This window comes from Enhydra lutris, unplaced genomic scaffold (genome assembly GCF_002288905.1).
Source record: "Enhydra lutris kenyoni isolate GAN:26980312 unplaced genomic scaffold, ASM228890v2 scaffoldscaffold16, whole genome shotgun sequence".
NCBI classification, from domain to species: Eukaryota; Metazoa; Chordata; class Mammalia; order Carnivora; family Mustelidae; genus Enhydra; species Enhydra lutris.
In genome coordinates, this window is record NW_019154100.1 from 29,605,788 (window position 1) to 29,622,324 (window position 16,537).

At 47.0% G+C, this 16,537-nt stretch overlaps 1 protein-coding gene across 1 annotated transcript in view; it reads left to right on the forward strand.

Annotated features, from left to right (window-relative positions):
* The first annotated feature begins 276 nt into the window (after nucleotides 1–276).
* LOC111147292 (WAS/WASL interacting protein family member 3) overlaps nucleotides 277–16,537 on the forward strand; it is a 31,437-nt gene continuing 15,176 nt past the window's right edge. The window contains exons 1-5 of the mRNA XM_022503249.1: nucleotides 277–349; nucleotides 5,112–5,296; nucleotides 6,246–6,378; nucleotides 8,659–8,790; nucleotides 14,122–14,889. Of these exons, the coding sequence (XP_022358957.1) occupies nucleotides 277–349; nucleotides 5,112–5,296; nucleotides 6,246–6,378; nucleotides 8,659–8,790; nucleotides 14,122–14,889 (1,291 nt within the window). The remainder of the gene's footprint in view (nucleotides 350–5,111; nucleotides 5,297–6,245; nucleotides 6,379–8,658; nucleotides 8,791–14,121; nucleotides 14,890–16,537) is intronic.

A 16,537-nucleotide genomic window follows, 5' to 3' on the forward strand; every position in this document is an offset into this window, starting at 1 on the left:
TCAAAATTCTCAGAATTGCTAAAAACAAGTACCACAAGTACAGCTTGCAGTTAGAGAGGGATTGCTAGACAGTGGAACTCCTTGAAAACACTGGTGTGGACAGATAAAGGCCGGCATTGGTAGTTAAACTCAGGATAGCATACGGAAGTACAGTTAAGCCCAGCAGACCATATGAATGAGGTCTTTGAATTTTGTATCCCAAGTGATATGGAAAAACATTGCAAGTTTTGAGCCGAGTGACATGTCTGGGTGGCAGGTGCTCTGCTGAGGGCAAACATGTTGCTCGAGGAACAAAAAGGGGCTCTTCACCCGGACGTCAAGGATCAGAGGTCCGATCCAAAAGACAAGCGTAAAAGGAGCAAAAGAGATTAGCTCCAGCTAAGGTCCAGAGGTGAGCTCAAGCATGGAGTGCCTGAGAAATGGAGAGCCTTGCACAATGTGAAGGGATTTGAACTTACTCCTGAGGCAGTGGGAGCCAGGGAAAGTTTTACGGTGGGGAGGGACATGATAAGTAACATGGCTCTTATTCAGGTCATTCTGAGAGCCGAGTAGAGGAGAGCAGTAAGACAGGAGGCATGAAGGCCAGGTGATGGGATCCCAAGGTGATGCTGGCCGGTGGGGGGAGGGGAGGGTAATTTTCCCTTTTTCCCCCTCTAGGTTCTTTGATAATTAAATTGACATAAGACAGAGTAACAGGAGAAAAATGTATTTTGTATGTATAGGAGCTCATAGACATAGGAGATTCAAAGAAGTGACCAAAGCAGGCAGCTTTTAGACCTTTTAGACAAAGAAACAGTGTATTTGTAAAGAGTTGACAAGACGTTGACGCCTGGGTGGCTCAGTTGGTTAAGTGGCTGGCACTTGATTTCAGCTCAGGTCATGATCTCAGGGTTGTGAGACCCTTAAAATTCTCTTTCTTCCTCTCCCTCTCCCCCGCCCTTGCCCCACCCCGTGTGTGCTCTCTCTCTCTCAAAAAAAAAAAAAAAAAAAAAAAAAAAAAAAATTAAAGTATTGAGAAGACAAAGAAGTTTGGACTTGGGGTAGTAAATTAGCAAAGAAGTAACAAGGTTTGTTTATATAACCCTCTTGGCCTTGGAATTCCTATCTCTGGGGCTAAGAACGTCTCCTTTCCTCCTGGTACAAGGGGGTTACTTTTCACATGGGGAACTTCTTTCCCACTAACAGGGGAACAAAGGATAGTCAGTGTCCTTGCATTGGCTGTTTCTTATGTAATTTTAATTCAAAATTACCAACATGCCAAAGTGGCATATTTGGAGGCAGCCGGCGTCGAACCCCACCACCCACATTAAGTCAGCATTGCAGGGATGGAGAAGAGGAGCCAGATTATGAAGAAATCACTCAGGAAGAATCGGTAGGAGTTTGTGATTGAGCAGCTGTAGGGAATGGGGAAGAGGGAAGGTCCAAGAAGGGCTGCAGGCACCCAGTAGCCAGTCATTCCAGAGGAGTCATTTCTCTGAGGATATAGAGAATGGGAACAGACACACCTAGAGTTCCAACGGAAAGGCCCTGATGCTTCTTTGCCTTTTTTTAAAACACAGAATTCATCTGGGTAAGCTTAAAGATCTAATTGACTGTACTCAACAATTCAGGATTCAAGGAGCATCCCATCTAGCAAACAGAAGGGAAGTCTGGGAGTTGTACCATATGGAAGGTGGTTTTTTTTTTTTTTTTTTTTTAAGATTTTTATTTATTTACTTGACAGAGAGAGAGAGAGAGGGAAAGCAGGGGGAGGGACTGAGGAAGAAACAGGCTCCCTGTTGAGCAGGGAGCCAGAAGACACAAGACTCGATCCCAGGACCCTGAGATCATGACCTGAGCCAAAGGCAGACACTCAAATGACTGAGCCACCCAGACACCCCTGCCCCGTCCCACCCTCAAGCCCTTACTGCCTTTAAAAGCCTTCCATTTGAGGCACCTGGCTGGTTCTTTTGGGCACCTCTGCCCCCTCCACCTGTTCGTGCTCTCTCTCAAATAGATAAATAAAATCTTAAATAAATAAATAAATAAAGGGAGAAAGGGGGTGGGAGAGGGAAGTAATAAAAGAAAAGACTATTTTAGATAAAGTGAAGGGCAGAGATCAGTCACACAACTGGGGTCAACTCAGATTGACTGGGTAAAGGTCACATTGCTGGGAGGGGAGGAAACTATAATTAAGTCTTGGTTTGCCCTCTTGGAGGGGCAGGTGGCTCCGTTTTGGACCTGTCGTGCCATTTTCACCCTCCCGGAATGGGAAGTGGCACTGTGGGAGGCGGCTGGTACTTTAGGGAACGTCGCGGCCTGCGTGCAGTTGTTCAGGAAACCAGGCTATAGAAAAGAAGCTTACAGGGTCCGTTCTTTTTGCTGTGGATTTTAATTGCATATTTGGATTTCTAAAAATGAGACCTAACACTGTTAGTTCCCAGTACCCTTCATTCTGGAACAGCCTCCCTTCAGCAGCACATTTGGGGTGTAGGGAACACGGCGTCAGTTTTCTCTGGAAATATTTCACGTCTGTCTTCCGGATCCCAGGCTCTCTGTGTTCTCCTCCGGCAAGATGGTTGTGGCAGGGGGGAGGCAGTGCTAGTCAGGCTGGCCTGGGGGCTCAGGTTTGGTCCTGAAATCCAAGTACCCTGGCCTCTGAGAGCTGTCGGCCCCCAAGGGTGGAAAACAGGAGTGGGCTGAGGGCCAAGGGAGTGAGCAGGCTGTGTGCCTGGAAACCTGAGAACTAAATTTAGGTTTAACAACCATAGTGAAGAATGTACCTTTTGGAAGGTGCAAAGCTGAAATTGTATGAAGATGATGGGGTTTAGATCATCCTTGAGACAAACAACCTGCTAGGTTTGGATTAACCGGCTGGATTTTTTTATTAGTGTTTCTCACAGAAATCAGTATGAATCAAACAGATGCAGGAATGGCCAGCATATGGTGACAGTGTGACGAACAGCAGGACACGCATTTTTCTAGGCTGGACTGCCATCCCCCCCGCACACACACACACCCCCAACCACACTGAAACCAGATCAACTCATCTGCTGGGATGACGAAGGGACATGCAGAAGCGTTTCTGGTTTATCAAGATGGAGAACAGATACTTCCCACCCTTGGCTCCGTTAGAACTGTCAGTTCTAACAGTTTTTGTCTTTACTGGTTCACTTCAGTTCTTCAGCCTTTGGATGGCTCAGGGTGGGCTCATTTGCATTGTTATTCTGCTATTTCCATCTTTTCAGGATCCACACTGTTCCATCTGGAGCTCACTATGGGGAAACTGAGTCCACAAAAGGTTTATGCAGAACTTAACAGATTGTTGCACTCAACAGCAATGTTGAGAAAGAACAAGAACAAACCTGAAGCAATGTTTCGGTTTCCTGAGTGTGTGTGTGTTTGCACACGTGCGTGTGCATGCGCGGTGAGGAAGGCAAGTTTGGTGGATGTAGTACCACAGGAAAAGTGTCCAGGAGTGGCCTTCTCTCTGTCGACTATACTTTCAGTGAAGTTGCTAGTAACCAGTATTTGCATAGAATAAAAGAACAAGTGAATATCTGGAAATCTCTTTTCTGTTTCTGTATCCTGTAACCACAGTAACAAGACTTCTTGGGGTTTTTTAAGAAAGCAAATTATGTGTGGATTGTTAAAAAAATATATATTGCAGGTGAAGTAGAAATGATGCTCACTGTGTAATACAGTTTTCAGTGTGCAAACGAATATGTCCTTAGATGTCCTTTTGCACAAAACCCATTAAGCCTAAATCTAGGTCACCCTAGCCCCGAGGTTCCTGGTTCTTGACCTCACAGGAGAGGCTTGACCAATACCATCTCAGTATCAGGGGAGGGAGAGCCCTCTAGTGGAAAGTCATCAGGGCAGACAGTGCATCAGGAAAGGACTCCCAAGAAGTCAGAGGAAGAATATTCAATTTAGTCCAGCCAATTGAACTCCAACGTGTACGCATGGTATGACTCGCCATATCTTCCTGCTGATTTGGAAGATGCTTATCAACAAATCTGTGATGTTGAGTCATCAAGAACCTATTGAGGACTGGGCTAAGTAGATACTCAAATTAGAATAATTATTCCGAGGACATAGAGCCTTCTTCATAGCCTTCACCTGAAAAGCTTGGGATGGGCAAGGTTGGGGAATAGGGGATACATTTGGGTAATAAATAGTCAAGTTTAAATTAGATGGATGACTCACTCCCACCCCAGGATTATTAGCTATAAGGTTTGTTCATGGGTCCAGCTGCTTCTTTAAGCAGAAGGACACGCCATTCTAACCTTTGCCTTCCCCAAGTCTGTCCCTGAGTTGGGCCATGACCATCATCATAATTCAGTGGGTGATTTACCTTGTAACTAGGAAGAAAGAGACAAAGCACCCTGTCCCCCTAATCCCTGACCCTAACACATGCCTCAGATTGTAATGCTAGATTTTTGCAAAAATGTTCATACCCTGTCGACTAGGGTCATGATATTTCTGTTGGCTCTTTATTCTTGTCATTAACTACTTATAAATAAAATGAGAGACTTTCAAGATCTTAAAACTTTGCAGTTTAAAATGATTTCTTGATATTAATGGTTTCTATAGAGATTCATTTTAAAAGCATGTTGTATGAGAAATTCCCTGTTGTACATGTGCATTAACAATGCATTCTAGGGATGCCTGGGTGGCTCAGTGGGTTAAGCCGCTGCCTTCGGCTCAGGTCACGATCCCAGGGTCTGGGATCGAGTCCCGCATCGGACTCCTTGCTCAGCGGGGAGCCTGCTTCCCTCTCCACCTCTGCCTGCCAGTCTGCCTGCTTGTGATCTCTCTCTCTCTCTCTCAGTCTCTGACAAACAAATAAATAAATAAAATCTTTAAAAAACAAACAAACAAAAAAACAAAAAAAAAACCAATGCATTCTAAAAAACGTGTATCACTTGGATTGTGCCCCTTTGCTTATTGCTCTGCATGAGCCCCTCCCCTCATGGGCTCAAAAAGCTTGTTTCCCAGCAACAAGAATCCAGCTTTGAAGCGTGTGCCCTTCAAAGCTCTCGGAAGATGTCTCACCAGAACGGTAAAGTCAGTCTGAAAATGCACGCTCAGGACATTGGAGCTAAAACCGCAACTGCCCTTGCTTCTAGCCTGTGACCCTGCGGTCTTTGACTATGTCGTCAACACAGCTGAATTGTCCTTTGCTGAACAGAAAACGGCTACAGCAAGGATTTGTAAAGCCTATCTATACTTCAAGGACCGTCTTAACGCCTCGTATCTTCCTTGGGGCTTGACGGGTATGGCTGTTTCTGAAGTCTCGGTGGCCGTGCTCTCCGTAGGGCTTACGTCATGTGCTGCGTTCTGTAGTGGCTCCGTTCCGTGCACGTGGGTCCTGTGGTCCTGGCACACACATGTGTCCCTAAAGGCAAGGCCAGCGTATCTGTATATCCGGGGTCTGGTTCACTCACCCATCCATTCGTCTGGCCTTCACTGCAGATAGGCGTTATCTGCAGACAGATCCTATTACACTCTCTAGAAATGCCTTTGTGAACAAAACAAACAAGATCTTTCTCCTGATACAGAGTCCTGGTCGGTAGTGGTGGGTGGGGGAGTGGCAAACCTTAAATACGTAACCAAGAATGGCCATTTTCCACAAGGAAAGATACATAGACGTTTATACAAAGTGATAGAAATGGCAGAAGACAAAAGAAGATGGTACCCTAAGAGAGAACACGGGGTGGTGGTGAGGGGGGAGCTTACTTAGACTGGAGGGTTAGAAAAAGCTTCTGAAGTCGTGGTATTTCAGCTGAAAGCCAAAGACACATGGTACCTCTCATACAGCAGGTGCTAAAAAGTATTTCTGGCTCCGAGAACTGTTTAACCAGGACCCCGTGCACATGGTGTAGACCTTCTGTGTTTCCTCCAGGCTGTGTCTCCCAGTACAGTCCTACCCCTGCCCTTATTTGCCACCAACCTGTGTTTGTTCTTTCTGGCGCTCCCTGTTTCCGCGAGCCCATGGACACCCCTGCTGTGTCATCCCAAACTACGGCGGAAGTGTTCAAAAACAATATTCGACTGAGCAAATTTTAAAGATCTGATTTTATCCAGTGATTCATGATATCAGCCAGCATCCCATCTAGCAGATAGAAAAGAGCCCCAAGGAGCTCTACACATTGAAAGACTTTTGTAGGGAAAAGGGAGTGGACACGAGGAAGTTGTACTAGCAAAAAGCAGATTACGGTATTATATGCGGTTATAATCAAATCCCTCTTATTCCCTTACAGGTAGGTACAGACACTTCCAACTTGAGGAAGGCAGACCCCAAAGGTCGGAGTGCCCTGTTGGCTGATATCCAGCAAGGAACTCGCCTACGGAAAGTCACGCAGATCAATGACCGCAGTGCCCCACAGATTGAGAGTAAGTGAGCTGCTGGGCCGGGCTTGACGTGCATCAAGGGCAGACCACATGGGCCTCAGCCAGGCACCTCTGGCTAGCTCAGGCCAGGGGCCACACTTGCTACCCAGGACGCACTTTGGGCCATCGCAGACTTGCACAATGTACAGGCCATGTGGGTGAGAGTCAGAGCTCCCTTTCCAGGTCTGCAGATGGTTTAGAGCCTATCTTCTACCACTATTCAGATGCTAAACAAACAAGTAAAACCATGGTGGGATAACTATTTCTTTTAATGGTGACAAAATACACATAATATGATGGGGCACCTGGGTGGCTCGGTGGGTTAAGCCTCTCTGCCTTTGGCTCAGGTCGTGATCTCAGGGTCCTGGGATCGAGCCCCGCGTTGGGCTCTCTGCTTGGAGGGGAGCCTGCTTCTCTCTCTCTACCTGCTTCTCTGCCTGCTTGTGATCTCTCTCTCTGTGTCAAATAAATAAAATCTTTAAAAAAAATTTTAAAAAAAATACACGTAATATGAAATTCACCGTCTTAGCTATTTTAAGGGTCCATTTCGGTGGCATTTGTACATTCACAATGTGGTTGCAACCATCACGTCAGTCTAGTTTCAGAACATTTTCATCACCCCGAAAGGAGACCCCATGCCCATGACATGTCACTCCCCATTCCGCCAGTCCCCGGCAGCTTCTCAGTCTACTGTGTGTCTCCGTGGGTTTGTGTCTTTGGGATATTGATGTGAATAGAATCATACGATATGTGGCCTTTGGGGACTGGCTCCTTCACTTAGCATAATGTTTTCCAAGTTCATCCAAGCTGTCGGGTGCGCCTTCTTACTGTCGATGACTATTCCATCGTCCGGATATTCCGGTCTGTGTTCATCCATGGTGGGATACCCTCTAACGATCACTGACCCTGCACCCACCTAGTCCTCAAAGAGAGAAAAATTGAAGTCTCAACATTAAAGTGTGCCAAATCGTGTTCGCAAGGAAAAAAGATGTCCCCAGACTGAGTCCCGAGTCTGCTACCAGGTGTATCTGGGAATTTCTCTGAGATTCAGTCCACTCAGCTACAAAATGTGGGAGGTAGTGATAATTGCTTTTTCTTTCTTTCTTTCTTTCTTTTTTTTTTTTTTTTTGGTCACGATTGCTGAAGGTTGAAATAATTTATGCAGAATTATTTATCAATGTCATCTGTTGTTATGTCTTCATATAGTTTTCAATGATGCATATGATGGTAATTCTCAAAGATTGTCCTAAAAATGTAATTGTATCTAGTGTCTATAATTATATATTTTCATATACAAGGATACATAAGTTACTTTAAGAAGTATTTTCAATAATTGCAATAAAAATTAGTTTCCAGGAGACCCACTAATTGGTTAAGCCCAATTACCAGATAAACCCATCTGATTGGAACACTCACTCCCTAATCATTCCAGTCAATAGGTAATATATATAAATACTCAGAATAATCTGAACACATTCATCCACCAGTGGGCACTGTGCCCTGATACCTCTGCGCAAGTTAGCCCCAGGCTGTGAACATTTCTTTCTAGGCATTCTTGTCTATGCCGAATGCCTTCTCGTAGCATGGAGTTGGTCATCACACACATCTGGAAGGCTGGCATTACAGACACCTCTCCGCCAGGGTTTCACAAGAAGAAAAGATGCAGGGAAGGGTGCAGGGCTCAGGGACACCTCTCCCACAGGGTTTCACAAGAAAAAAAGATGCAGGGAAGGGTGCAGGGCTCAGGGAGTAAGAGCTGGTGAGATGGAGAAGGAAAATGCCAAAGCATCAATCATTGCAGACCTTCCCTTCCTGCTTGTAGTCCTGGGCCAGACTCTGTGGACGAGAAGTTACAATTACTGACTGAACTAAATCCATGGGTTTTCTCTGTCTGGTCCTCCCACAACAGTCGAGTTGAAAATAGGGCTGGCACTACACCTACAATGTTTGGGTGCTCGCATTTGGAAGGTGCTGCCAGTTCCCCCTCCGGCATCAGTGGAATGGCAGTATTTAGGTCCCTTTGTTTGGGTCATTTTTCAGGGTGCTCGGCTACCAATGGTCAGTTCCTGGGTGAATCCAGAGAGAGTAGTAGACAGGCGTGAGCACAGGAGTCTGCGGGGTAACCGGGCAGAGGGGTTTGGGAAAGATGCCCACTAGGAGGGAAGGGCTGGAGGTGGGAGGACGGGAAGGCTCCCCTGGGTGCTGTTGGATCACGGCCCGGACTGAGACCAGGCTGCTCCGCTCTGCTCAGAAGTCGTCATCTACTTGCCTCTTCTCTGAAAGGCTCTAAAGGAACCAACAAAGAAGGAGGAGGGTCTGCAAACTCTCGAGGCGGAAGCACACCCCCAAGCCTGGGAGATCTGTTTGCTGGTGGCTTTCCTGTGCTGAGACCAGCCGGCCAGAGGGATGTGGCAGGTAAGGGAGAATTCAGACCGATTTACCTGGTGATCTTTCTGTCCTTGACACATAAAATTGGCTGGGCAATCGTCCTGAGCCATGAGGATTGTGGCATATTTTTAAGAGAAAGTTGCATAGCAGGAGATCATGGTTTGGGAGCATGACCGGGAATTACCCAAAGCATTGTTCTCAAGGGATCTTGTAAATCATCATCCTGTTTAAATCATCCCATTGTAATAATTGAAGAATGACTTGCCACTGTGTGTAGTGCTTAGCAATGGCATGATTGGGGCCCCCATTGCAAAGTATAGACCAAAGGTATAAAGCCCTTCAGAAAAATCTTAGTGATATCACCATAACGTATCAGGCATTGTTATCAGTTAGGTGTTGCTGTATAACCAAATAGCCTAAAACTTAGGGACCTTATACAACCATGTATCTGGCTTATAGTTCTGTGGTTGACAGTTTAGGATGGGCTCACCTGGGCTCCCTCTGGTAAGTGGGTAAGATGGCTTTTGCTAATCTTAGCTTGGGTAAGGTGGCTTTTGCTAATCTTATATTTCTTAAATCTTTCATGCCTCAGCGGAGATGACTGGCCTGACACATCCATATGGTCTCTCAGTGTCTGGCAGAATATTTGGGATTGTTTTTCCTGTTGGTGGTAGGGTATACAAAGTCTCTTAAGGCTTAGTCTTGGAGCCACAGGACCAGCCCAGAAACAAGGGTGGGGAAAGACACTTCACTTCTGGATGGAAGGTCTGCAAAATCACATTTTAAAAATCATAGAATCAGGAATGAGTGGATAATCAAGGCCGTTTCCTCAGCCAGTCTACTGCAGTCGTTTGTGTGTTATGGGTATCAGGTATTTTGAAAGCATTGCATTAAAATTGGGCAATTACTTATTAATTATGTGTGATAGAAGTGTTTTTCCTGTTATTATTCTCTTTAGCCAACAAGCGGGAATAAGCTTTGAGAATTGCATTAATCAGGGAATATCAAGCCCCAAACGTTGCTGGTATAGAATCTTCTGGCATGGGGTTTGCCAACCTTTTCAATGGGCTCTGTGGCTGTTTGACATAATGGGGTGCATCTGCTTCTGTCACCTACTGACAAAGTCCAGCAAAGATAAGGGCTGTACGATGCTTTCAGATCCAGTTTGAATCTTCTCAGAGGCCATTGCCTTTCCTCTTTTTTGCAAAAGGTTTAGCAAAGAAGGTTGGCATTTCCCAGTGCCGCCTTTTTCAGAATTCCTGAGTGGTATCAAATAAACATCATATAACATAATATACTATATATTGTATTATTATATATTATAATTATATATAATATTTTATATAGTTAATTTATGTTAATAAATATATAATACTTATATATTATAATTATATTTATATATGTTATATATAATTTATATGTTATATATAATAATATATATTGTGATATAATTATTGTTTTATATATATATAAATTGTCTACCAGTTTCTCTTCATAGAAGTACACATAGGAGAAATAGCCCCCACTCAGTTTTAACAGAGACCAGCCAAAGGAAGCCAGCTCTTCTCTATTCCTACCTGTCAACACTAGGACACAGGTGTCTGATGCCTGAGCCACTCTGTTAAACAAGGATTAATTTCAGTAGAGGAGATGGAAATCCTTAATGCAGTGGCTGATGATGCCTGCTACAGGATAGTAGCTCAATAAATAGAGCCAATAAATAGATGCATGGGCTGGGTGCCATGTCAGAGTAAGACAGACCATGGCCGTCCCTCCCAGAACCCTTCTATCAGCCCCCTCGTCATTCAGAGAAAATGACTTCAGCCTTTGCTACCTCTCTCATATTACTGTCTTCCACTCTTTCCTTCCAGCTGCATGGCCCTCTCGCTGTTCTTAAACACACAAGGCATGTTGCTGCCACAGGGCCCTTGCACTGATGGCTCCCTTGACCAGGAAGGCTCTTCCTCAGGTGTCTTCATGACTCATGCTCTCCCTTCCTTCAGGTCTCTGCTCAAGTGTGACCTGATCAATCTATCAGTGAGGTTTTATTCATCAACCCATATAAAATATCAGCCTCACCCCCTTACTCCCATTTCCCCTCTACCTTTAGTTTTCTTATATTACTGATCACCATCTGACATGTTATATATTTACTGGTTTATTTGTTTATTTCTGTCTTCTCCCTCTAAAGGTAAGCTCTGTGAAAGCAGGAACTATGTTTTTTTCACTGCCTTAAAAATGCCAGATTCATAGTAGATGCTCAGTAAATATTTGTTGAATGGAATGTGGGAGTAGGTAGCATGGTTGCTTAGGGCCATCAGGCCAAGAAAACAGAGTGTGGTGCTCACAGTACTTTTGGCAGCCCATGAAAATGTTTGGATATCTTCTAAAATCAGAAAAAAAAAAAAAACCCAACCATGAACTTTTAGAGTCAAAGATTATATTTGTTTTTATTGCAATGCACCTATGAAATGTCTTCAAAAGTCATAATTTGGTCTTGGCTTGGAGTTCTGAAGAGTGATCATTAAAATAAGATGGGGAGCACCTGGATGGCTCAGTTGGTTAAGCATCTGACTTCAGCTCAGACCATGATCCCAGGGTCCTGGAATCAGCCAGGCATCGGGCTCCCTGCTCACAGGGGGTCTGTGTCTCCCTCTCCCTCCCTTTTTGCCCCTTCCCCAGTTCATCCTCTCTCTCTTAAATAAATAAATAAAATCTTTTTATTTATTTATTTTTAAAGATTTTATTTATTTGTTTGTCAGAGAGAGAGAGAGAGCACAAGCAGGCAAAGTGGCAGGCAGAGGCAGAGAAACAGGCTCCCCCCGAGCAAGGAGCCCGATGTGGGACTCGATCCCAGGACTCTGAGATCATGACCTGAGCTGAAGGCAGCAGCTTAACTGACTGAGCCACCCAGGCATTCCTAAATAAAATCTTTTTTAAAAAGTAAAAAAATAAGATAGGATGAGGAACACTACTGGGTTCTATGGAATGTGTAATGAGACTTCCATGCCATCTAAGGTCTTCTGGAAACATACCCGGATTAAAGGAACATACACATCCTTTGTCTTTTGATGACCCCAGGCTCTTGATGCACTCAACCTGGCCTTTCCCCACCCTCTCTGTGGTCTCCTTTTGTTTTCCAATTTGTATTTCTAGGGGTAGCGTTTCTGTGATAAAGGAAAGCCTCCTCCTTCCTTCCCTTGGCTCTCCGCTAGCCCCGTGCTACCCACGTTCCTGGCCTGCGCTTGACACTGTTAGTTCCTGTGTCTGTGGGTCTCACCTGCGGTGCGCGCCGCCCGCTCTCTGCTTCATCCTGGAGTGGGCCTGAGCAGAAGCCGAGTGAGGATTTGTGCCTACCTTGCCTCCGCTGTTCATGTCATGATAAAAATAAGTTTGCCCGCTTCTCATTTGCTTGGCTGCTTAGTAAACCGAAGCTTCTGTACTTTTAACTGACTCGTTCTAAGAGCTTTTGGATCTTGGGCACTTGGTGTCCTCAGTCATTTCCAAAGCCTGCATTGTTTACTCAGGGGCTGATTATGCTCCTCGAACTTATTAGCCCTTTTAAATTCATGGGGAGAGTAGGCATATAGGGAGGCCTCACCTTGTTAGGGACTGCCTTGGTCCTCCCTCTCTATCTCTGTGTGCTGTGGAAGCAGGCTTGGAGGCAGGAATCTCTGAGCCTGACCCCTGCCCTAGACCTCCCATGAAATGTCTAACATTAGCGTTGTGGGTGGTAGATCCCGTCCTTGGCAAGGCCAGGTGGGGGCCTTCCCGCCTAATCATGGTCCGCCGGCTGTTACGGCAGTGCCTGCCTTAGACCCCAAGGGGATCAGTGATGTCAGACAGGGGGGAGGCATCGGTATGAAGACGTTATCTCTTCTGGAATGGCCCCAAAGAAAACCCTCAACAGAGGAATGGGGACATCACCACCCTGCCCCAAGAGCAGCCGTTTGGTATGGAGACCTGTAATGAGTAGTGCTGCCCAGGTAACTGTCCCCTCATCACCGGCGGGGGGGTGGGGGGGCATCCCTGTGGAAGGCCAAGTGCTGCCATTCGGCCCACTGAGTTTCAGCTCCAGCCTCCCCTCTGCCACACCTCGCTTTGATTGCCTGGCTTTTGGCATCAAGCCCTTTGGGGTACGATCTTGCACCTGGTTGGGTAAACACAACTGGAGACGCATCAGCTGAAAAGCTCAGAACTGCCACCAGACGCTGGGGTTTCTAACCTGATTTGAAATTCATGGTTTTTATTCTGCAACAGCAGGGAAGCTGTAGGTGGGAGAAGCAACCATCTTTCCACGTGTTCTGCACATGTTTTCATCAGGGTAATAAAATACAAGGGTGCAAGGATAAGAAAAGACGGATTCCCCGGAATTCCATTTGGGAGGGCAGTGTATCTGTTTGGAAGGAGGATTTTAGCGTGCCTCCTGAGCGGATGGTGATTCGCTAAAGACACATTTAAGCAGGGATCGCAGACCTTCCGTGCTTTAGTAAACGGAGAGGGGAACATCCTTCTCCACGGCGAGAGATGGATGTGGGGGAAAGAGTGCGGTACGGTGCAAGTGCTTTGTGCAGAGTGGCAAGGCCCTCCTAGGGTGCACCTCTGCCCAGCCTTCCCCGAAGCACACCACACACACATTGCTGTGAGGAGTGTGCCATTGTGAGTTCCCAAGAGCCCTATTTTCCAAGTTGGGGTTTGTGGATCTGTGAGTTGAGGAGACCCAGGAGACCAGGAGACAGAGAGCCTGTTGCAAATGGGCATGTCTTTTGCAACTTCCAGAGGCCATGGAACTGGAAGGTTCAAGGTCGTTGGACCTGGATCCCCAAGTCAGTTCCCGCTGTCTTCTGAGTGACCTTATACATTCAAGGAATGATTCATCTTCTGATCTTGCTGCAGAAAACAAATGCTCACACCATGCTGGAAGTGAGGAAAGCCTCCCTAGCAAGGAGCCTCTTGTTGGTACACCTGAAGGTCCAAACTAGGATGTACGGACTGGGTCCCCAACTGCACTGACTAGTGGGTAGTGGTGAATGAGTGTGAGGGTGGTGTTGCAATGAGGAAGGCCGAAGGAGGCCAGAACAGTCCAGTGCTCTGGGTTGGGAGACTCCTGGGCCCTTGGCAGGTGAGGGCAGAGGTGGGATGGAACAGGAAAGCTGGTCCTGCACCACAACCTGGTGGCCTGAGCTGGGCTCTGACAGGTGCTGCCCCGGAGGCTTCCGGTTGAACCTGCAGGATGACAGTGCCCACCACACAGTTCACGGACATCATGCTGGATGGTGTGTGTCTGTCTTCACTGCCTACAAACTTGGGTTTCTCCTTCCTCTCTCTGAGCTGACTCAAAACTTGTTTTCCTTCCAGGTGGCAAGATAGGGCAGGCCCCTGGCTCCCGAGCACCTTCTCCCCGGCTGCCCACGAAAGCTCTTGGTGGCCCGCTTAACCCCCCTGCATCTCCCAGGCTAGGCAATGCCTCAGAGGCTCATGGCACCTTCAGGACAGTCCCTCCTCGCCCCAGCATGCCTGCCCCACCGCCTCCCACCCTACCCCCACCTCCTCCACCCTTACCCCCACCCCTGCCCCCTTCCTCCCCCACCAAAGCTCCACTGGTGTCCCCACCTGGCCCGCCCACCAAAGGGAACACCCCAGGGGTTGCTCCCCCTCTCCCCTCTGCACCTCCCCCTCCTCCTCCGCCCCCACCCCCACCCCTCCCTCCTACCCCACCCCAGGCCTCCCTGACCTCTGTTCTCAGTGACAAGGCCTTGAAGCCTCAGCTAGCCCCCTTGCACCTGCCGCCCATCCCACCCCCACTCCCTCTCCTCCCCCCTTGTGGGTATCCGGGGCTCAGTGCAGATGCTGCCAGCCCCACCCAAGATGTTCGGGAGCCTCCTGCCCCACCGCCTCCGCCACCCCCACCCCCTCTTTATGCCTCCTGTACCCCGAGGTCGTCTGTGCCTGCTCCTCCTTTGCCAGGAGCTAACAACAACAGTGAGGCTCCACTCCTCCCGCCCCCCAAGTCCCCCAGCTTCCAGGCCCAGCCACCCAAGTCCAGTGCACAGGCCTTGCCGACACCGCCAGCCCCTCCAGGATCGCAGCCATTCCTGCAGAAGAAGAGGCCCGGCCGAGGCCCAGGTAAGCACCAGTCTTCAGGTCCAGGGTGGCCGTAGCAGAGGACCACTCAGCCAGTGATTAAAAGGTGCTGGGAGGGGCACCTGGGTGGCTCAGTGGGTTAAAGCCTCTGCCTTCGGCTCAGGTCGTGATCCCAGGGTCCTGGGATGGAGCCCCGTATTGGGCTCTCTGCTCGGCAGGGAGCCTGCTTCCTCCTCTCTCTCTGCCTGCTTCTCTGTGATCTCCGTCTGTCAAATAAATAAATAAAATCTTAAAAAAAAAAAAAAAAAAAGAAGGTGCTGGGAGCACGGCCAGAGCCTTGCTCCTAAGGCAGACCCACTTGGGAACACCTTGAGATGTCTTAACTCTTGGAATTTGTTTTAGAACTGAGCTATCAGTGCCCCTCATGGAGCACAGTCATACTTATTGTATGGGACTTTATGTTGTATTCGTGTTAGGGACAGGAAACCAAGAGGAAGCAAGGCTGAAAGGCTTGTCCAAGATCACACAGACCCAGGCTGGGCATTCTGGCTTTGATCACCTTGCAGTTACTAGCGGAGTGACCCTGGGCAATCCCTTAGCCTCTCTGGGCTTCCTTCTCCTCATCTGTAAAATGGGGCCAGCAATAGTTCCCACCTCTTGTGATTGTTGGAGCAGGGCCTGGCAACACTGAACTCTAGAGAAGCGTTATTTCTTCTTACTCTCACCCTTATAGACCCAAATCTCCAGCCTGAGGGGGCTGTGGGTGCGGTCTGTTTCCAGAACCACGTGTCTGGTGTCCTTTTTGCTGGAGTTTCTACAGCCTGGCTCCCAGCCACCATTGGCACTGGCCCTCGGCAGACTGGATTCACATTCTGTCTTCCTTTTGGCACGTTCTCGTGCTGACTCAAGAAAACTAAGGGTCCATATTTTGAGCCAAATATTGAAAATAATTCCTTCACATACCTAGCAGAGGGGATTTTGGATTGAGCATGCGTGCCCACGACTGATTTCCACCTGGTAAGGAGGCTTCATTGGCCTTGTGTCCTTCTGAATAGAAAGTATACCCACATACACACCCATCCACATGTGCCCACAAACACCGCAATATACACACACACACACACACACACCCCCACCCCAACACACCCCCACACGCACACATATTCTTCGGTCTTTAAGAAAATCTTTTCATGCAGAAGGTTTCTTAAATGTATTTGCTCAAATTAAAAATAGCACAGGCTCCCTATAGAGCAAATAGAAAGAAATTGAAATCACCGACAGTAACATCACCCAGAAATAAAAGCTGTCAGAGTCAGGTGACAACTTGTCCCTTCCTTTTTTTTTTTTTTCCCTGAAAGATCTATAGATTTACAAAATTAATACAATTTTGAATATACAATATTCTATGCTGTTTTAATTTAATATTACATTATAAGCAGTCTCATCAAGTTAAAGCTTGTTCATAAGTGTATTAAACTGATCATCCGCATTTACCAGATTTCTACTATTCAGTTGACTCTCTTTTTTGTTATTGTGACTAATATTGGAGGAAACACTTTTGTAGCAATTGTCATCCACCTTTTGGATATTTTGAATGGACAGGTGCCTCAAAAGGGATTCCTGGTACAAAGGGCAAGAATATTTTTGAGGCTGTTGGTCACAGAGATAAGGTCCGAGGTATTCTCTTTTG